Source organism: Beta vulgaris, chromosome 4, assembly GCF_026745355.1.
Source record: "Beta vulgaris subsp. vulgaris cultivar EL10 chromosome 4, EL10.2, whole genome shotgun sequence".
Classification (NCBI taxonomy): Eukaryota; Viridiplantae; Streptophyta; class Magnoliopsida; order Caryophyllales; family Amaranthaceae; genus Beta; species Beta vulgaris.
Window position 1 is genome coordinate 15,629,590 of NC_079205.1, and position 22,243 is coordinate 15,651,832.

General features: G+C 35.7%; 1 protein-coding gene across 2 annotated transcripts; it reads right to left on the reverse strand.

Annotated features, from left to right (window-relative positions):
• Positions 1-495: 495 nt before the first annotated feature.
• On the reverse strand, positions 496-15,477 carry LOC104891387 (polynucleotide 3'-phosphatase ZDP). 2 transcript variants are annotated; one of them, XM_048642831.2, is made up of 12 exons: positions 14,822-15,477; positions 9,426-9,473; positions 8,804-8,872; positions 7,980-8,033; positions 7,734-7,802; positions 7,273-7,329; positions 6,433-6,509; positions 5,538-5,619; positions 5,289-5,405; positions 3,762-3,883; positions 3,577-3,646; positions 496-839 (listed from the first exon to the last, which is right to left on the reverse strand). In XM_048642831.2, the coding sequence occupies exons 1-12, from the start codon at positions 15,185-15,187 to the stop codon at positions 792-794; spliced, it is 1,179 nt and encodes a 392-aa protein (XP_048498788.1). In that variant the 5' UTR covers positions 15,188-15,477; the 3' UTR covers positions 496-791. The 2 variants fall into 2 exon arrangements, with proteins under 2 accessions (XP_048498788.1, XP_010675377.2); XM_010677075.4 differs by having other exon boundaries at positions 8,804-8,863; positions 14,822-15,476.
• Between the last annotated feature and the right edge of the window lie 6,766 nt (positions 15,478-22,243).

Below are 22,243 nucleotides of genomic sequence, written 5' to 3' on the forward strand. Positions count from 1 at the left end.
ATACAAGGAGAGGAGATTCATTGTGCGGGCTTTGTAGGTTCCCCATCTAGCATTAACCACACGGGTGGAAGAAGCCTGTTTAGAGTTGCAGAAACCATGGTGGAGAGGCTGGCAAAGAGACTTAAGAATGGGAGAAATATTGGAATCATAAATGATAATGTGAATAGGTCCTTGCAATATCCAATACAAAGCGACTTCATCACATGATAATTCTGCTACTTGGTGCTAGTATATCGGGTTCGTGAACCACGAGGTTTCAACATGGATACATGCTTGTACCGTTGCAGAGAAGCACAGAAATGAACAAGGTAGAGGAGTCCAAGGCACTAATTTTAAGCGGAACATCTACTTCAAAAAGTGTCACCATGATCGAAAATGATGGACCAAGTTATGATCTTCCTCTTCGACTATTACGGTGATGTTCCTTTTGAGTTGGTTGTAGTGTTTCTACTGCTATTATTTTGATTGTTGTCTATCACGTGTAGAGCACAAACATTAGAATTTGTAGAAACAACTATTGTAATAGTAAAGGTACAAATATTACTTCTACCAAAGTGTAGCTGCGATTCTGACTCGGGCACTCGGCTGCAAAATCAAATTTTATCTTTGACTGTGTAGGACAATCTTAAGAGCATACATAGGATCGGGAATACTAGCTTGACATAGATGGTCTATGTTTCTAATGCATAAGTAGAAATTGGAGATCACCATCGCAAAATTGTAATGTACAGTCAGCCACTTCCAGCAGCCCAGGAATGCCGATCCATATACATGCTAAGATCAGTGCACGCCTATTCTGTGAAGAACTCCTCGGGAAGATAGAACTTCAACCCAATGTCCTGCAATGAAATATGGTCAATTTATTTGCATTTAGAACAATATTATATCTGTTCCCTGAAGCTGTTCTATTTACATCACTACAACATTTTATTTCAGAATCTTCAAAGGCCAAAAATGAGTATTGCAGCAAGCTATAGCTGAAAATTTCATACATATTATCTCAATCAGCTGAGGCTGAGGGGTAGCTCAGTTAAGAGCTTACCTCTCTTCCCACTCCAATTTTGGAGGGATGGTGTTAATTAAAGAGTGAGTGAAACCCTCCCCTTCCTTCCCCCAACCCCTTATCCAAACAAGGACACTTGTTCCCCTCCCTTTCTCTCCATTTCCTCTTATTCAAACAAACTGTAAATGTCTACTTAAGGCTCAGAAAAATGTCACCGACATGCAAAGTGCAAACTACTTTATCATAGGCTCTCGTGGTCTAGAGAAAAACCATTTCATAGAAGAAACACATGTTATGTTCATCTTCTTTACTATAATTCTAATATAACTACTAGCCAAGCCCCGTGTCCAGTAGTCATGCATCTTGCTATGTCATCATAATATAGAATTTTCAAACATGTCTGAGCTTATAATATAAAGGAAAAGTATACACCAAAAGGCAGATTTCTATCATGTTTGATGTAGCCCTTACAAGTATATACTTTATACATGGAGGAAAAAAAAGCTTCAAATGAGAAACAACATATGATTGATAAATTTATATGAAACAGAAACCGCTTTATAGAAATTTGAGTATTTCAAGTTAAGGCGGTGAAGCAGTTCGTAAAATCTTACACATATATTAGTGGCTTCTCTAAAATCTGACAATAGGGGTGCTTACAGCAAAAAAATTTAAAATACATATATATATTTCTATATTAAATTGTGAGACCAAAAATATGTTCATTATTTTTTTGATCAGAGAGTATTGAGCAAGAGGAACTAGGAGAATAAATTTATTATTTGGTATGCCCATAAAACCTCAGAAACAATGTCCCCTTTTTACCCTCTCTGTTGCTACACATATTGAACCTCCAGAGTTCAAAGACACCTATCATAAATTTCACTTTTTGCAATAATGACAATGATTTATTTTTTTAGACAATCACAGCACTATATTAACTTCAGTTTCATACTTTCTTGGACAGCCTACTCTAGTGGAATAACACAAAAACACAGAGATCAAAGTTAAATCTTTTAACATAACGACTCAAAGACGACTCAGCTCTATGTGAGAGCTTGGCAACCACAAGTTCTCGAATTGAGCTTCTACTGGAAGTCTTCATAATTAACTTCTCTAGGCCCTTTCATCATTCTGTCAGGCATATGATTTTTGTAATTAACTTTAGTTTCACAACTTTTTGTGTTTTCTGTCTGATAGTTTCATAATTTCTTGGACAGCCTACTGTAGTGCAATGATGAGATAAGACAGAATTTTAGGTAATCACTTCTTTTAACACAATCCCTTGATGACAACTCGGCTCTACGTGAGTGCTTTGCAACCAAAAGATATCCAATTAAGCTTCTACTGGAAGTATTCATATTTAGCTGTTCTAGGCCCTTTTGTTATTCTTGTGAGAGACAATGTAGAAAGTGCAAGAATTTGATTGCTGACAGACTCAAAGTGCAAGGCAGGTGCTCTTAATACTAGAGCATCATGTCAAGCGAAGCTTAAATAATGAAGGTTGATATTCATATAATTAGCCTTTTATACTAGCTGTAATTTAAAAAAGTACCTAGAAATATGATTCGTAAAGCCCACTACAACGGATTGCCAGGTATATTACTGAATATGATGTGGCAAATATACAATGTTAGTATTTGTTATAGCACAAATAATTGCTAGAAAATGAATCATTGTCATAAACTCATATATGTAAGAAATATGGTATTAAATCTCGGCCACAACACCACACCACAACTGTGATGTAAGGGTTTTGAGATTACAACAGGTGTGATATTAGGCTGTGATAACCACAAATTATCCGAACTGACCGCAAAAGTGGTTTCACTATTGCAATCATATCGAAGTAAGCATGGTAAGGAATGAAATATGTGAATTATAATGGACCCATGTCGTAGAAAGTTATAGATTCTCCTACAGTCCTAACAGTCAAGAGGAATACAAAAGACAGATTGTCAAGGGTTATTTTTGTATATCAAATAAAAAACTTCTAGTATGTTTCATAATTTATATGAAGTTTTCTTTCCTTTTTTTACAGCTAGCAATAAATTTTGCATCTACTAGTTGCATTACATATGCATATAAGTTTATATCGACCTGCAAGACTAAAAAGTAAAAAGGCAATATAAGGACCCCTCACGTATGAGTAATTAAATCATCTGTTAAGCAAACGGTAGTTTCTAGAATACCAAAATTATCTTTAAAAGAAAATAAAATTATATTTCTTAAGCGGAGTAGGTCGACCCAAAATTTATTTTGATTCTTTTCACAATACCAAGTTCTAATATTATAGAATTTTACATAATGATTAATATTATGATTTTATCAGAGATATATGACATGTAAGCTACTTCAATGTTTAAGATCTCCCAAGTATTGTTCAAGGTATCCACTCTATACCAATCATTGATAAGCATCAAATTTTGCATTATGTGAATCCATTTCTCCTCAAAGGCTCAAAGTTTTAGGATAGAGAAAACTTCAAACAAGAGCAAGCGACAATGAACAAGAACTGAAAAATTGCCCTATGAATGATAAAAGGTGTTCAACTACGAGAGCTTCTATAATACCTGAGCAAATTTGATATCTGCAGCACTGTGATCGTTTTCTCTTCCAGCTGCATCACCAACGTAAAAGGACCTGCCCATTTGACAGCTTATAACAGCTCATAGATAATAACAAAGGAAAATTTTGATAGCATATGAAGCCAGGTCCTAAGACAAACAAGTTTCACAATAAGCGAGAAAGAAATTACTGATCCATATCGACTGAAATCCCAGAATTAAAGTGCTTCTCCATAACATGCCACATTCCAGTTTTGGGTTTACGGTATGGGTCTTCAGATCCAGATTTATCAAACCCACATGCTATGAATACCTGAAAATAAATTGCCAGGAATTCAGTTCCTAGGTCTTGTATGACAGAGTGACAAAATTAACAAAATGATACCTTTGCGACCATGATATGATAATACAGAACTCTGCAGAAAAGTAAAAATCCCACTCTATACAATGACAAGTAAACAATAGGACAATCATTTGAACAAAAATTACGACTTCAAATTTAACAAGCAACAGCAATATCAACATAGCTACCAACAATTACATGTCAGCTTTCAGATAAGCTCATTAAGTAATTAGTCACAAAAACAGAACAGAAATCCGCATGATATAAAACAAATTGCTCTATAATGTTGCTTATGAAACCTTTTCTCCATCAGTTTCCCGTACAAATATGCCTTCATCATAAGACATCTCCATATATCCTTAGGAGCAAAACAAAAATCTAACTGTTAGTCACCTGTCTAAGTAACAGCATACACATGCCAGCCTTCCCATGCTATCATCTAGCTGAGTTACTCTTTCAATTATCTATTAACTTTTACCACAAGTTCTTTTTTCTTTTTTTTTTCTGTTCGAAAAATAAAAGTGTTGGGTGGGAATGCAACCATATACTAGACCTAGTCCAAGTTCTAAACCTCAAATTCAGGTTTTATAGGCCATTGAACTACCCCACTACCCCAGTAAAGCCACCATTCCTTTTAACCTACCCTAAATACTTCTTCCTTAGAAGTTAGAATAATGAAGTGCAAAGTTGCAAATAACACGATAAGTAGAATACGTGAAAAATCTTATGGATGCAACCTCTTCATCTATCCATGACATGCAGTCATGCACATCAAAGCAAATTAAGCCTTATTCCATAAAGTGCACTTGATTATTGCTGCAGTTAATCGATCTTCTTATGAAAGATTCACTCTGTAATATATCTGAAAGATATTTATTTAACTCGATTCAGCACCCTTCTGTTTCCGTGTAGTTTCTCAGCTTCTCCAACTTTACATATTTTATCTCTGTACATGCCACGAAACCTTTATAACAAATTCAATTTCATTTTTGTTTAATTGGAGTCCCCTATACAATGTAATCCATCTCAAAATTATCTCATTTCATAAATTTCCCTATCTAGTTTCAATCATGTCAAGCTACTACAAAGGGAAATATTTTGATTGGAGTCTCTTATCAGTTGGAGTCTTCTTCATTATTGCCACTCACTCAAGCCATCCCATGATTCTCCTAGATTCAAGATTGGCACCAACCACGGGAACAAAAGAATATTTAATATAAGCAGGATTCAATCACAGTTCGATAGATACCTAGTAAGTGCAGGAGCTTAAGAAACCTAGCAACAAGAGTTTGATACTACGAATTAAGTAAAAATTCAACATCTCACTCTCATGAGGCCATTAATACTCAAATTCCTACAGATCTTTCAGATTTACCTGAATCGGGACTTTCACGCGCTTGATAAAATTGTTAAGGCGTCCAATTTTTGAATCCACAGCTTTCTGTCTCGCATTCTTCCAGCGGTCTATGTTAGATTCATTAGTAAATATGACCTGAAATAATTGCTGTCATTATCAAATACATTCCCAGGAAGAGAGAACTTCCCATGAAATTCTTTTGGTTGGACTGGGGTAGGGAGAGTAGAGAGTCGAAGTGTGCCAAACTGGGGCAAGAAAAGACAATACCAGCTTGTAGCCATCATTGTACAGGTTCTGCAATTTGTCAGGTATTGATGGAAACATAAGCGACCAGGCATCTGCACCAGTCCTGGGACAAAATACCAAAATAATAGTGTTCACAACTCATTCTGACAATGTACCATTCTCTACCGTAAAAAGGATTATCTGCAAGTATGTCAAAGCAAAGCAACTAAGCATCAAAATTTCAATTCACCAAGAGAAGAAATGGAAATCCATTGAAATCTCCAATTTCATCTGCCTAGTTTGTGCGGCAATATATGAGACCCAGGCACATTCAGGGTCTTCTAACACAGACAGTATCACTCACATTTACAGGAGTAAGTGGAAAGAGAAAGTATCCATTATGTGACGTGAACGAAATTGAGAAACTAATTAATAGAGATAATAGAAGCCTGCATCCAAATAAGCTTTTGTTACAGGCTACAGCGATTTCTGGAGAACTTTTCATACTATGCTCCACAATGGGAAAAAGTCAGATATCAAACCTGTGCCAGAAAATCACCTCTCACAATGCAAGAAATGAGGCAGTGTCAGCAATCATTGCAAAGACTACATATTAGATTGCACAGCACTGTCACTTCACACATTATGTACTCTGTTTATAAGAGCAAGATATTCTGCAGTGCTTAGATTACATGCACTTAAAAAGGGTTCGCTCTCTTCTCTTAGCTTAGGCGTGGAGGGGGTGATTTTTTTATTTCATTCAACAATTAAATTCAAACCCATGTAGAAAATAATACTTTGAATTGCCAATCACACACAGACAAACCCACCTTCCTTCCGTGTTCAGGACGGAGACTCTTTCTCAAACTAAGAGGGTGTCAGAAATAATAATTTGTACACAAAGCAGAAAAGCAACAGATTGAGCATTAGAACATGCCTCTTCACAGAAGTGTTTGCAAGGCATCCATCAAAATCAAATGCTGCAATCTTACTTGAATCCTGTAGTCCATCATCCTACAGAAGGGTAAAAAAAACAAGAGAGTTAAATGACATGAAGAAGCATCAGGTAACATATTCTGATACGGTAGATCACAGAAACTATGAATTATGAAATGTCAAAACGTGTGTATAAGAAATTAAGAATATGGACAGCCACCTCCCTCGGTCCATATAATATGAGATATAAATGCGACTAGGAGATTCAAGATAATTAAATTAGTTGACATATTTAATTATTGGGTTTGGATCATCTTACAATTCAAGGTCATAAGTAGTGTTTTAGGGTTAGTTTTTATTGTTAAGGGCCGAAATTCTCTTATTTAAATTCAGTTCCTAAGTTGTTTTTATTGCTTTATTAGAAGTATTACTAGAAAACCTAGTTCGGTTAGGATTTGTGTAATCTTAGTTATATTGATTAGATTTACTATTTGTCTTAGGAGTAAGTTTTATAATCTTAGTCCTATTAGGATTGGTAGTCCTAGTTGTATTAGAATTATAGTTGAGTTAGAATTCTACTTTTAGTTGGATTCCAAATAGATGTAGGAATTCCTTTTTTTCTTCTTTTCCTAGTTTATTTAGTATGTGCAGCACCTAAAACAAGATATACATATATACATGAAGAATAAATCATATCAGAATGTAATATCAATCAGGAAAAGTGTTTGGCTCAAACTCTTAAACTCATACTCGAGTAGAAGTTCTAATACAGCACAACATAGCATATAAGTACCTCAGGATTTTGTTTGGGGGGGGGGGGGGGGGGGGGGGGAAGCCTCACCTTCTCAAGAAAGATGATAGTATGGAATGCTTTCCATTTTGGCAGTAGAGTTGCTTCCTGAATCCAGAAAATGTGAGGTCAATATAATATTCCCTCAATGCTAAATTGACCGTCTCAAGTGAACTGTCAATTATCCAAATTTGTATTGATCAATAATTATTCAACAATTATGTTGATCTAAAGTGTGCAACTGTACTCATTGAAACTACTTTTTAAGAGTAGCTTTTAGACATCATTTATATATTTTTCAAGTGCCAAGAAATGTAAGTTAAAGATGGGGAAAAAAAAGCTTCAAAAACCACAAAAGATCAGCTTGAGCCAGTTAACAATGAAAGAGTACAGGCGGATAAGTAAAAGAAGAACATGGAAACAGAATATTGTCACATACTACTAGAAGATAAAAAAGGAAAGAAGAGGACAAAATATGCACGAGATGTACAAAGCTTGGAAGTATATTGTACCTTGTAAATATCCTTTATATCAGATGCTGCAAGTGCAATCTCAATCTTGGCATCCTCACTCACAGAAAGCTAAAAGTAATTGTGTCAAAAAGAGAAAGAAAAAGAAATGAATACTGGAAATGTACCCCCTGCCCCCAGCCTCTATGGTCTAGTACAATACGACTTTCCTGATGCGATACTCTAAATCAGATCCTGGGACCAACAAATAATGATGAGATCCTCGAAAGCAACAAGCATTTTCCTTACCTGTAACTTCTTTGGACTTTCTTGCTTTTCTCCAAGATCATCTCTAGCTCTACTCTGCAGAAATCAAGCACAAACACAGCTAATATAGCACGAACTTGTTCACTTGCAGCGCTAAATTAAAAATATTCGTCAGTAAGCACATAATATATGATAGCATATCTCAAATGAAATATCAAATGCTTTTAAGGTATCCAAAGTACTAAATCATTATAAAAATATATAAATCTATTCTTATGCCTGATTTATGTTACGTACGGCATCACACAGGAGATAATTTAAGCTGACAAATTGCCCTGATTTCTGAAATCTGAACACAGCTTAAGGAAACCATTTAATGTTCTTTTTGTGTCATCTTTAGCGGTATTTTGACATGGGAAGGATAGAGCTGCGCAGGAACGCAGGGAGAAATAAAATGGACAAGCATCATTCACCAATAATTAAGGAAACATTATATCCCTTGGTTTCTCATTCGCAACAATAGTGTGGCATACGAAGAACATTTCTAGTCATAATTAGTCTGACCAGATTAAATTTAATGACCGCAAACAATAATTAGTCTGACCAGGGTAAGCCTTATACTCTGACCAGAGTAAGTACAGTAGAGAATTAATTTGATTATCAGAGCAGCTAATCTTGCTTTTCTATCATTTTTTTCATTTAGGATTCACGTTACTTTGCTCCCTCATACCAACCATCTGAATAAGTATTGGATTAAGTAGTCATGCAACAACACTTCCGAAAGTAATCACTTCTTTCTATCCCCTGCTATATGACCTAAAGAAAACAAAAAAAAAAAAGGAAAGAAGAAAAGACCATCTTGTTACCTTTCTCTTGGTCTCTTCTTGTTTATCTCCGATAGTTTGATCTTTACCTGCCTCTTTCACCTGCATAAACTAGTAACGAGTCACTCAAAGGTCTTTCTCCAGGCGTAAATAAGAGGCCAAGAGACTATAAGTCTATAACACATAAAGTAAAACATAGTCTAATGGAAGTGCCAAATTAGACAAAAGACGGCAACAATCATAAGTTCGAGTCACTCCGAAAAGCTGCTCTAGACACATTCTTAAGGTCAAATGTCCATTAATTTTCTTTCCTACTCCTTAAAAAGGTTTCAAAAAAAAAAATCTTACAAATATCAAAATGAGTCTAACCAAAAGAAGCATAATCCCTACTTTCAACTTGATCAAAATCATTAATTTATCTCTAACAACTCCTTGCTTCCGTCTTTACCTTTATGTGTTGAGAACTCAGAAAACTAGGCCAAAATTTCAACAAATCTAAAGGTCATACTAAACAAAGACACCCAAAGTTCAACAATAGAATAAAACTACTTAAACCTTGAACTTAAAATTGTACAATCATAATCATTAATCAACCTTCAATTAATTCCAAAAAAATGAAATCAAATTACAAAATTTACCAAAAACAATAAAATTAAACCCAAACCTTGCCGTGCTCCTCCAACGATTTCTTCACAGCTTCTTGATCATCACTCTACATCAAATTCAAACAAACAGAAACTAATCTGATAAGGGTAGAATTTAATGCATTTTTAATAAAGAATGTTAGGAGCCAAAAGTTGTTAAGTAACAGAATAACAGAATTCTGTTATTCTGTTAACTCTCTTTCTGTTATTCTGTTAGCTTGCTGGGTTTGTTAATTGCTGTATAAATAGCTGTAAAATCTGGTATGAGGATTTTATTCAGAAATATAAACTCACTCTTCTTCTCTCCTGTTAATTTCTATCTCTCTCTTCCTTTCTCTTTCATTCTGAATTCTGGATTCTTAATCTCTCTTCTCTCTCAAAGTCTATTCTACCTCTTCTATTTCTATTCTATCTTAGCAGGATCTGTTATCCTGCATCATTGGTATCAGAGCTAAACTTCGATTCAATGACGCCATTGTTATTTCTTAAATGCATATTCAGTGTTTGATGAAATGCATAAGTGAAGATTAGAAGAATTGTGGTGAAAACTCTTCATTCTGGCGCCTGCTACTAGGAAGTCTGTAGTTATGGAAGAAAAGTGAAATCATTGGAGAAAAAGTTGGAAGATCAAGCCAAAACGATGCAAAACTTGTTGCAGATGGTGAAGGAATTAAAAGATTCTGCTGCTTCAACTTCTGCATCTAATGATGGTTCTGAGTTTAGTCCAAGACCCAGAAATCATATTCAAGGTATTAATCCCAAACTTGAGTTTCCTAAGTTTGATGGAGTTAATCCTAGGAATTGGATAAAAAAATGCATGAGGTACTTTAATCTGTGCAAAGTTCCGGATGATCAAAGAGTAGATTTGGCTTCCCTTTATATGACAAATAAAGCTGAGAATTGGGTCTCTAGTTATTTGTCTGTAAGAAAACATGTAGATTGGGATGATTTCATTATTGATTTGTCTGCTAGATTTCAAGATACTAGGAGTATAAATGTTGTAGAACAGTTCAATAAACTGCAACAATTAGGTGATTTGGAGGTGTATCTTGATGAATTTGAGAACCTGAGATCCATTATGATGCAAAGTAGCCATGTTTTACCTGATTCATATATTCTAGACAGCTTTATAGGAGGTCTTAAACCATCCATCAAGCCTTTTGTGAGGGCTTTCAGACCTGATAATATTGCCAAAGCTGTAGAATATGCTAGATTGGCAGAAGAACAAGCTTCAGCATCATCTCAAAATTTCCTTAAAACCTATAAACACACTCACCCACAAGCAATTTATAATCCAAAACCTTTACAAGCCATTCCTTACAACAACAATGCCAATAAACCACCTCTTTTACCCACTCCACAAACTAAACCATCTCAAGCTATAACCAAAACACATGTTCCCCATGATGTGAGAGCTGAAAAGATAGCCAAGGGATTATGCTTTTACTGTGATGAAAAATTTGTGAGAGGTCATAAATGTCAGTTTAAGGAACCTCAGTTATTTACAGTTGAATTCTTGGGAGATTCTGATGAATCAGATGATGGGAGGATGAAGAAATGGTTGAGAAAGATAAGCAGTTGACAGAACCTGTGATATCTGTTAGTGCTTTGGCTGGCAATCAGAATTTTCACACTATGAGGGTGGTAGGAGTTTGTGAACAATAAGCCTTTGCATATCTTGATTGACTCTGGAAGCACACACAATTTCTTGGACCTATCTTTAGCTCAAAAGATAGGGTGTACGCTGGAAACTATACCCATTCAATCTATTACAGTAGCTGATGGCAATCAACTTGTGTGTCATCATCGGTGTGTAGATTTTGCTTGGACAATGAATAAGAAAGATTTTGTGGCTGAGGTGATGTTGATACCTTTAGGAGGGTGTGATATGGTGTTAGGTGTGCAGTGGTTGAGCACTTTGGGGCAGATTAGTTGGGATTTTCAGAAATTGGTGATGAGTTTTGCTTTGAATGGAGAATCATTTGTGTTAAAAGGTACTCCACCCAGTAGAGTGAAGATCTTGGAAGGTAAATCATCTGGGAAAGCTATTAATACAGCTGCTCAACTTTGTTTTCTTCAACTTATGGACTGTTCTGTTCAGTCTTCTTTCCATGAATTTAATCAACTACAGTGTGAAGATGTTGAGCTAGAGCAACTCAAAAAGAAGTATAGCTTAGTATTTGAGGACCCAACAGACCTTCCACCTCATAGAGGGGTATTTGATCACAAAATTCCTTTGCTCCCTAATGTTTCTCCTGTTAACATTAGGCCTTATAGATATCCTTTAAAGCAAAGAGATGTGATTGAACAATTGGTGCAAGAAATGTATGATAGAGGCATAATTCAAGCTAGTAACAGTCCCTTTGCTTCTCCTGTGGTTCTTGTTGGGAAGAAAGATGGTACATGGAGGCTCTGTGTGGACTATAGGGAGCTGAATAACAAGACAGTAAAAGACAAATTTCCTATTCCAGTTGTGGAAGAACTTATAGATGAGTTGGCAGGAGCAACTGTGTTCAGTAAACTGGATCTAAGGGCAGGTTATCATCAACTTAGAGTTCATTCAGATGATGTATATAAAACTGCTTTCAAAACTCATACAGGCCACTATGAGTTTTTAGTTATGCCTTTTGGCTTAACTAACGCCCCAGCTTCCTTCCAAAGTTGGATGAACAATGTTTTCAGACCTCTTTTGAGAAGATGTGTGCTTGTATTTTTGATGATATTTTAGTCTATAGTAAGAATAAACAGGAGCATATTCAACACCTTGAAGCTGTTTTTCAGCTCATGAAGAATAATTCAATGTATGCCAAAGCTAGTAAATGTAGTTTTGTCATTGATAGGGTTGAATACTTGGGTCACTTCATTTCAGCAGCAGGGGTGGAGACTGATCCTAAGAAGGTGGAAGCAGTTGCTAAATGGCCTTCTCCTAAAACAGTGAAAGAGCTTAGAAGTTTTTTGGGTTTGACGGGTTACTATAGAAAATTTGTCAAAAACTATGCTGCTATTTGTAAACCTCTTCATGGACTGCTCAAGCATGGTAGTTTTTGTTGGGATACAGAAGCTCAACTCGCTTTTGAAGCTTTAAAAACAGCCTTAGTATCTGCTCCAGTTCTTGCTGTACCTAATTTTTCTGATGTGTTCATTGTGGAAACAGATGCTTCCAATGCTGGTATTGGGGCTGTTCTCATGCAATCAGGCCATCCTCTTGCCTTTATTAGTAGAACTTTGGGTCCAAAATGGCAAAAATTGTCTGTTTATGAGAAGGAGCTCCTAGCTATCGTCTTTGCAGTTCAGAAATGGGAACAATACCTTATTGGTAGCCATTTCATTATCAAGACTGATCAGAAAAGCTTAAAATGGCTTTTGCAACAGAAGATTTCAACACCCTTTAGCAGTTTTGGCTTTCAAAACTCATGGGTTTTGATTATGAAATACAGTACAGAAGTGGGCAAGAGAATGTTGTAGCAGATGCTCTTTCAAGAGTGCAAGGTTCTGAGATTTTATGTATGGCTATCTCAATTGTTTCTTCTAACTTAGAAGAACAAATCAAGGATAGTTATCAAGATGATGCAGCTTTGCAAAATATGATTCAACAACTACAACAACAACAAACTCATCCTTCTTTCACTTTCAAGGATGGTCTATTAAGACGACATGGCAAGATTGTAGTGGGCCATAATGTAGATTTGAGGCTCAAATTGATCCAATGGCATCACCTCTCCTGAGGGAGGACATGCAGGGAGAGATTTAACTCTCAAAAGAATCAAAAGTGTCTTCTATTGGAAAGGGATGACCAAAACTGTTAGGCAGTTTGTCAGAAATTGTGTGATTTGTCAAGCTGCTAAGTATGACTCTTCTGCTTATCCTGGGTTATTACAACCTCTTCCAGTACCAGAGGAGGTATGGGTAGACATATCCATGGATTTCATCACAGGTCTACCCAAATCTATGGGGTATGAAGTAATCTTTGTTGTTGTGGACAGATTGAGCAAATATGCTCATTTTGTTCCTTTGGCTCATCCATTTACAGCCCTTCAAGTTGCTCAAGCTTACTTAGATAATATCTTCAAGCTTCATGGATGGCCAAGAAGTATAGTGAGTGATAGGGATGCTATATTCCTTAGCAACTTTTGGAAAGGGTTTTTCATTACAAGGCACTGAATTTTTACTATCTTCTTCCTACCATCCTGAAACTGATGGTCAGACAGAGGTAGTAAATAGATGTTTGGAGTGTTACTTAAGGTGCATGTGTGGCAATCAGCCTAAAGACTGGTGTTTGTGGCTACCTCTGGCTGAGTGGTGGTACAACACCCACTTCCATTCCTCCACTCATTTAACTCCCTATGAAGTGGTGTATAATCAACCACCTCCCCTACATCTCCCTTATTTGGCTGGAGAATCTGCTGTTGCTACTGTTGATAGGAGTTTGCAAAGAAGAGAAGCTATGATTACAGAGCTTAAGGGTCACTTACTCAAAGCTCAGGACAGAATGAAAATGCAAGCTGACAAACACAGGTCAGAGAGGTCTTTTCTTGTTGGGGATTGGGTATGGTTAAAGCTACAGGCTTATAGACAGACTTCAGTACAGAAACGCAGCAATAATAAACTCTCTCAGAAGTATTATGGTCCTTTCCAAGTGCTCGCTATAGTTGGCAAGGTTGCCTATAAATTGAAGCTCCCAAGTACTGCCCAGATACATGATGTTTTTCATGTATCTCAACTCAAAAGGTTCCATGGTATTCTTCCAGTTGCTGCACATATACCAGAGTGGTTTCAAGGACAACATGATACTGTCATCTTGCACCCAGCAGCTATCTTAGATAGGAAGGTGATTAAATTTCAGAATAAACCCCAAGTTCAGTACTTGGTGCAATGGGAAGGATACTCTACCAGTGAAGCTACTTGGGAAATTGCTGAAGTCTTTGAAAAGGCTTACCCTACATTTGTGGTTACTTAAGACTTGGGACAAGTCTTTTTAAGGGGGAAAGTATGATAAGGGTAGAATTTAATGCATTTTTAATAAAGAATGTTAGGAGCCAAAAGTTGTTAAGTAACAGAATAACAGAATTCTGTTATTCTGTTAACTCTCTTTCTGTTATTCTGTTAGCTTGCTGGGTTTGTTAATTGCTGTATAAATAGCTGTAAAATCTGGTATGAGGATTTTATTCAGAAATATAAACTCACTCTTCTTCTCTCCTGTTAATTTCTATCTCTCTCTTCCTTTCTCTTTCATTCTGAATTCTGGATTCTTAATCTCTCTTCTCTCTCAAAGTCTATTCTACCTCTTCTATTTCTATTCTATCTTAGCAGGATCTGTTATCCTGCATCATAATCAAAACAACTAACTTATCTTACACTCACACACAAATAAAAACTCCACAAAAAATTACTAAAAAAAACATCAACTAAGCGAAACCTTCAATGAATCGAATCCTCCGATCGCCTCGACGGACGAAACGGAATGAGAATCAAAGGAGAAGCATTGAAAATGGTGCCATTTAGTCATGGCAAACCCTCTTTGTTTGTCTTTAGTTACAACACCAAACCTCAATGAATTTGCAGCAATGGTCTTTGAGCAAGTTTTGCAAGCTGAGCGACTTGATTTCGCGTACTCAGCAAGGAAAGACGACGCCATTGGAGCTTGGAAATTGAGCTTGGAGAATAAGGGTTTAAGAATAGGGTTTTTAAGGGGAATGAAAGATGGACGGAAAGAGAGAATAAGAGGAGCGAGAAGTAGACGACGAGGAGAGAGAAATGGTTTGGTGGTGATACTAATGAGCATTCGGTTTTTAGTCACAACTTTGGATTTTGCTCTGCCAATCTGCCATGGATGAAAAATGAAAAAAGCGAGAAAGAGAGAGAGCACTCTGGGGATGCAGGATACTAGTCCTTGGGTTTTGTGATTGTCTCCCGCCAAAGCTTAGTGATGGTGCGCCAACTTAAATGGGGTGTTCATAATTGATATCCAGTTTTTTCATCTACGAAATGGCTATTTTTATGGTAGTTATAATTTTGTGTATGGTGTGATTTAGAGAGATTTTAAACAAGATTAAGAGAGAATGTTATTGTAGTTGTGTATAGGGGTGATAATGAGCCTGACAAGCTCGCGAGCAGCTCGGGCTCAGCTCGGTCAAAGCTCGGTCAAAGCTCGGCTCGTTGAAGCTCGGCTCGAGCTCGGGCTCGGCTCGAGACTTAAACGAGCCGAGCCGAGCTAGGCAAAGCTCGGCTCGTAAAGCTCGTGAGCAGCTCGTTTATTATTTTATATTAAAAAAATATTTATATTAAAAAAATATTTATATTAAAAAAATATTTTATATTAAAAAAATTTAATACTAATTTATATTTTAATTTAGATTACAAATTATATATTTTAATTTGTGATCCAACTTCACCTCTACTCCACTAGGCACTAAAGTCCCACATTGGTTAAGAAAACAAGGATCAACCTTATTTCTTTATAAATAGCTACTACTCCTTACTTCAACTTAAAGTTTAATTTTGTATCTCCTTGGTTGGAAAACAAAAACTATACTTTATTTTCTTCATAGAGGGAATGAAGTATATTTTTAAATATTTGATTATTTAATACTTAAAATATTTGATAATTTTTTCTTTAGCAAAACATGGAGTCCCACATTGAAATTTTAACAATGCTAAGAGGGATTCCAAGTTATAAAAGCATATGTAAACAAAACAAGGGTATAATGAGTTTTTTTTTCTTAACAAAACATGGAGTCCCACATTGAAATTTTAGCAATGCTAAGAGGGATCCCAAGTTATATAAGCATATGTAGATGTGTTTTGTTTATCTTAAACAAACCATGGAGTTCCACATTGAAATGGGGATAGTGAGTTTGTTTTTCTTTAACAAACCATGGAGTCCCACATTGAAATCTTAGCAATGCTAAGAGGGAAATCAACTTATAAAAGCATATGATGGGTGAGTGAACAAGCTCACCTACTCGAGCCAAGCCGAGCTCATTAGTCGAGCCTAAACGAGCTCGCGAGCCGAGCTCGAGCCCCAAATTTCCATCACGAGCCGAGCTCGAGCTCGGCTCTCTCAAGCTCGGCGAGCTCACGAGCCGAGCCGAGCCTGGAAAATTTTAAACGAGCTCGAGCCGAGCCCAGTGCTATTCGGGCTCGGCTCGCTCGATAAGCACCCCTAGTTGTGTATTATATTTTCTCTAGCGAATTGTGGTATATATAGTGTCGGGTGAATAATTCACCCGGTGATACAACATATTACTGCAGTAAGTGTGCAGTGAAACGTCTAATCTTGGGTGGTAAAATACAGCGCCGTATTTATATAACTAATGGTTTGATATATTCCTTCTTTGTTCACCAAAAAAAAAGTTTTAAAATATTAAAGCTAGTCAACGTTACTGCTCCCCTTTTTGTTATTTTCCTTGGTTTTTGTTTTTTCGTTTTGTTTTCATAAAAGATCCTAAAGTAGTTTTTATCTATGAACCAAAACATCAGCATGGGCGTATGACGTGGTTATGTGCATAGCAATTGTAGTAGAAGACAAAAAAAAAAGTTAACATTGGAATTTTTTTTTTTTTTTTGAATAGACATTGGAAATAGTTCTCAACAAATAACAAAGGATATTTATTAGGACATGTCATCAGGTTGATGTTTTATCAATTTAGCATTGGAACTAGTAGCTGCTATAATTTAAAACAAATCAAAATCTGCTACATATGAGCTATTTTCGGTGCAACAAAGAAGCCTAGCTACTTCTTCGTTGTCTTGTACATAGTCTCAAAAGCTTTCTCCCCCATCCCCCACCTTTATTTTTTCTTCACACAAGACGTGATTTCCATGAAAAATAGCAAATAAAAAAAGGTAGCAGGTAGTTCCACCATTATAGTTATTTTCCAACCAAAAATTCTTCTTCTATATGGTGTTAGCCGTCCATTCAGACAGTGGAGCCCATCCATTTAGGTGGCAAGTTCAATAGAATAGTCCCTCCATATAGTCCGTCCATATAAGCGACTTTAAAATACAAGGTCTTTGTCCTCCATGAAGGTGGCATGACTTGCTTGGCGGCAGCCAAACCGATATCGCCAGTTAATTACTTTGTCGTCGCCTTGCTGCTAACGGAAGGACCTTCCTCGTCCATACTCCTCTTATTATTACTAGGAGTTTGTCGGATTTCAGTTGGTGGTTCTAGAGAAGGGTTATCATTGAGGTTCGGGATAGTGGTTTGTCGGCATTCACCGACATGGCTATTAACGTGAATATTGTGGCGTTGGGGTATACTATCAATTTCTTGTGTCGGGTTTGTGGTGCGAGGTACACTATTACGTTCTATAATAAAATATATACTATAAAGAGATACATTGTTTAGAATAGTATTGATCCCATTACATTGGTGATCCATTTTTTTTTTTTTGAAAAAAGAAATAGTAGCAGTTGAGAAGAAGTACCTTTTGATAGTAGAGCGAATTCGTGCTGATAACGTGTTGTGATTTAGAGATATTTTAAGCAAGATTGAGAGAGAATGCTATTGTAGCTGTGTATCATATTTTCTCATGCGAATTGTGGTATATATAATATCGGGTGAATAATTCACCCGGTGATACAATATATCACTATAGTGTGCAGTGAAACGTCTAATCTTGGGCGGCAAAATACAACGTTGTATTTATCGGTTCACTGTTTACATAGAATATTACAACAATGTATAACTCGATTTTGAAAAATTGGATTTATTTTGGCAACAACACAACAACGAAAGAAGGCAGAACAGGAAGAAATTAAGGAGGTTTCCTCCCCTGATAGCCAAAGCTATGGGCTATCTTTATCCTTTCCTTGTCGATCTTTATACATTGGAAAGATAATGAAGTTGTTACAGCAATTTTGATATCCTCAACAAGGCATCTTACACTTTTGTTCTGTCGTTTCAGGGGTTAGCAGACTTTGGATTGCTAGCTCACCATGCATCCGTCCATAGAATAGTAGCCTTGTTATAAGTCAATGATTGGAAATAGGAATGGCAACGGGTCGGACATGGACCGGATTATGCATAATCCGACTTCGATCCTACAAGAAGTCGGATTTTAAATCTGAGTCTGACTCCGACATCCGACTCCGACCCGACTTAAAATCCGGACATCCGAAAAATCCGATCCGACTTAAAATACGAAAATCCGACTTGAAATCCGAACATCCGACTTCGAATCAGATTCGACTTATTTTTTGCCCATTTTTTATGATAGAATAGTCTTCTATAATACAATAATCTAATCATTATAATTTATTTTAATAATCATATGGACATCTTACATAGTACAAATAATCTAAATATTACTATTATTTTTAACAATCATTTCTTCAATGGGAAAATCATATATGATATAATTGGCTGAAAGTCGAAGTCAGTTTATACATAAATAATACATTAACATAAATAAGAAAAAAGGTTGATTGACTCAAAGTCGGAGTCGGATTCGGATGTCGGACTATTTTATGAGATTCGACTCCAACCCTCCTCCGACTCGGAAGTCGGACTTTTTAAACGGAGGAGTCTACCTTTTTGTTGGAGTCAACTCGGTTTTTTCTTCAGATCGGAGCGGACTATGGTCGGATCTGGACTAGATTGCCATCCCTAGTTGGAAAAGAATGTGTTGTTATTATCCAATTGAATGCACACTTTTATTTTCAAAACTCTCATCATTTTACAGCCTTTAGGTCCATCAGGTTAAGGGTTTTTCACAAATAAATTTATTATGTTTGTTCAGTCAACGTTCACAACAAGGACTAATGCCAATGGTGTAACGAACATAGGTCCATTGTTGTAAACGGAGCAATTGAAACATCATAAACAATTGTGTTGAGCCCTTCATGATCATCACTTGGACATTAACAACTTAAGTCTCATAGACCACAAAAAGGGACATGGACACCCCATGTGCAAAACCTCTCCCAAAGGTCATTGAGTTTTATTTGATTGTACTTAGATATCCAACATCATTTAACAATAGCCACACAAAGTCAAATATGGCAAATGTTGCATTTTTTTATTCTGGAGGAAGTATTACCTAATTACTTGGATACAACTTTGCAGATTGAAATTTTTTAGTCACTTCCTAGTCCCTACTTAACAAACTAATCTTAGCACACACTTTCAAAAAAAAGCCTATTTAGCTAAAGGGTGTACCAACAGATATATCCTTAATTAGATAATATACGAGTCATACTCAGGATTTTCAATCAGATTGTTTGTCTAGCATGAGAGCAGTCATCGTTTTTAGAGTTATATCTTAATGGTTCTTATATTGCATACGGTCCTATCTTATTTACCTTCTTTTACATTCTATAATTATAAACTAAAACTCCCTATTTTCATGTTATCTAAAAAGAAGGATGCAAAAGTTTAATAGATACTCCATCCGTTTCATTTTAATCTACACACTTTGACATTTTACACTATTTACAAATTGCACCTTGACCCTCGTTTGTGATTTATACGTGAATAAAAATATAGTCATGTGGGATCTTGTTAGATTCGTCTTAATATGTATTTTATTAATATATACTTTTTATAATTTTTACAAATACAAAACTAAAGATATATATCCTCAAAGTTTTGTATTGGCATGCGAAAAGTGTAAGTAGGTAGATTAAAATGAAACGGAGGGAGTAAATGAATAAAACTACAAAGATTATTGCATTAAGTAGGAATTTTTATCATTTATAATCAAATAGATAACTCATATCATCATAAAGTACTTCCCATTTGCACATGAACTTTCGGAAACATAAATAGTCTTTTTTGTGAAAAATAAAGTTTAAGACGCTGAAATAAAAATTAACAATAATATATCTCCTTTTCGTTTCTCATATTTCTAACTTTTATTCGATCTTTAATTATTTTTTTTACTCTCAGTTTCTACTATAATCTCTCCTTTATCAATCAAGCCATACATATATACACCAATATTTGATTAAGTTTAGTCTTGATCGAGTATTACTATAAGTCGTAGTAATAAAAATCAGAACTGTTATATCTATTGATTATTGTTGTAACTGTGGCATAATAGCTCTTTAGTTGATTCTCCTATTTTTGGTTTCTATATGATCGTAGAGTATCTTTTTTCCAATTTTTGCCTTACTTCGTGAAAACATAATATCTTTCAATTGATTTATGTATTGTAATGATATCATTCTTGCACTCCCAATGTCCGTTTAATTATTTTTGTCATGAAAAAATTGTATCAAATCATGATATGCGTCATCCATGTACTTTTTTTTATTATTCAAATGAGGCCAAAGTAAAGAAAATTAAAAACCAAACTCAAAAAAAAAAAACACTAAGGAGGGACTAAGTGTGGGGTAGCCACACCTTGAGTATCCTCAACTAGAATTCTACTTAAAATAGGGGGAGGGATATTAAATAAATGGAGTCTACAACTTTGGTCAAACCATGGTTAGCAAGTCAGTCTGTTGCACGATTGCCTTCTCGATACACATGGGTTATGTACGTCTTCCAATCAGGATATGTTAAAAGTACCCTACACTGTTGGATCAGGTGAGCACATTCACCAATAGCTTCTTCTTCTCTTAGAAAATCTGCACGCAAGCTAAATTATCCATTTGAATCATAATTTTTCAAATTTGCAGGTTACGAGCAATATTCAAGCCACGGTGCGGGGCCTAGATCTCAGCTTTGAACGCTGAACAAATGCCAAAGTTTGCTGAAATTGCCGACACAAAGGTGCTAAGATGGTCTCTAATGACTGTTCCTCCACTAACGAGACCTGGCGACCCTTTTGCAGCCCCATTAGAGTTTAAGCCGTACCAACCTTCTGGTGGAGTAATCCACTGCACAAAAATTTCTTTCTTCAAATTTGTTTTGTGTGGCTCTTCATCCTCCAAATTTAGTAGAACTCTTTTTGTTTCATTGAACCGGATATGCAAGAAAGCTCCAAGATCAACTGGTATGTCTGGGTTGCGCTAAAAAACACGGTTATTTCTGCCAACGCCATAACCACCATACAATGATACCAAAAAGAGTTGACCAACAATCCAATTGATTATTTCGAGTTATAGACATATTATATGTTACCCATTGTGTAATATTCCCTTGCATGAACTCAAGTGAGAAGCGTACCCTCTAATTTCCATGTACTCTATTTAATTATGTAAAACATCATGAAAATTTCTGTTTTTGCGAATATAGTAATTTACCTAATCATATATTATTCCCTTTAAGATTTTCTAGTTAATTTAGGTCAACAAACTAAATTTTTAGTCTGCTAAACTATACCATAAAATTATTTTACTTATTATTTCCTTCATTCCATCATTCTTATAACATTTGCACATAATTTTTTTTTTTCATTTTGATTAGCAAGTTGCATATTACTTGCAACATTGACATTTTTGACAATTTATTATCTCTTTCACCCTCCTAGTACATTAAGTCTTGTTTACTATCTCTTTATATTTCCCTTTCCTAAATTCTTGTACCATGTTTTAATGTTGTAAGTAAAAGAAAAGAAGAAATCGTAATAATTATACTTCCTCCGTTCTTTTTCTATCACAACAATTGAATTTTCATGCTTAGCAATGTACAACTTCAATTATTAATATCTTTAATCACATTTTAGTAAAAAGTATACAAATTTGATATTTTCAGAGTATATATCGAACCGAATCTAATAAGACCCCTTACGTAAAAATTATAAATAGTTAAAAGATTGGTGAGTGGATAGTGTAATATTCCCATTGTTTAATAGAAAAAGAACGGAGGAAGTTGAACTGATGGAGTACATAGATTTCACCCACGTGTGCAAAAGGAAGGGATTTATTCACCAAATCTCTTCCGGCGAAG

Excerpts from the sequence above, each read along its gene's own strand:
- LOC104891387 (XM_048642831.2), bottom strand. The coding sequence starts at position 15,187 with ATGCTCATTAGTATCACCACCAAACCATTTCTCTCTCCTCGTCGTCTA. Across the intron at positions 6,510-7,272 it reads CTATCATCTTTCTTGAGAAG|GATGATGGACTACAGGATTC; the intron begins GTGAGGCTTCCC and ends ACCCTTCTGTAG. Across the intron at positions 5,406-5,537 it reads ACAATGATGGCTACAAGCTG|GTCATATTTACTAATGAATC; the intron begins GTATTGTCTTTT and ends CAATTATTTCAG.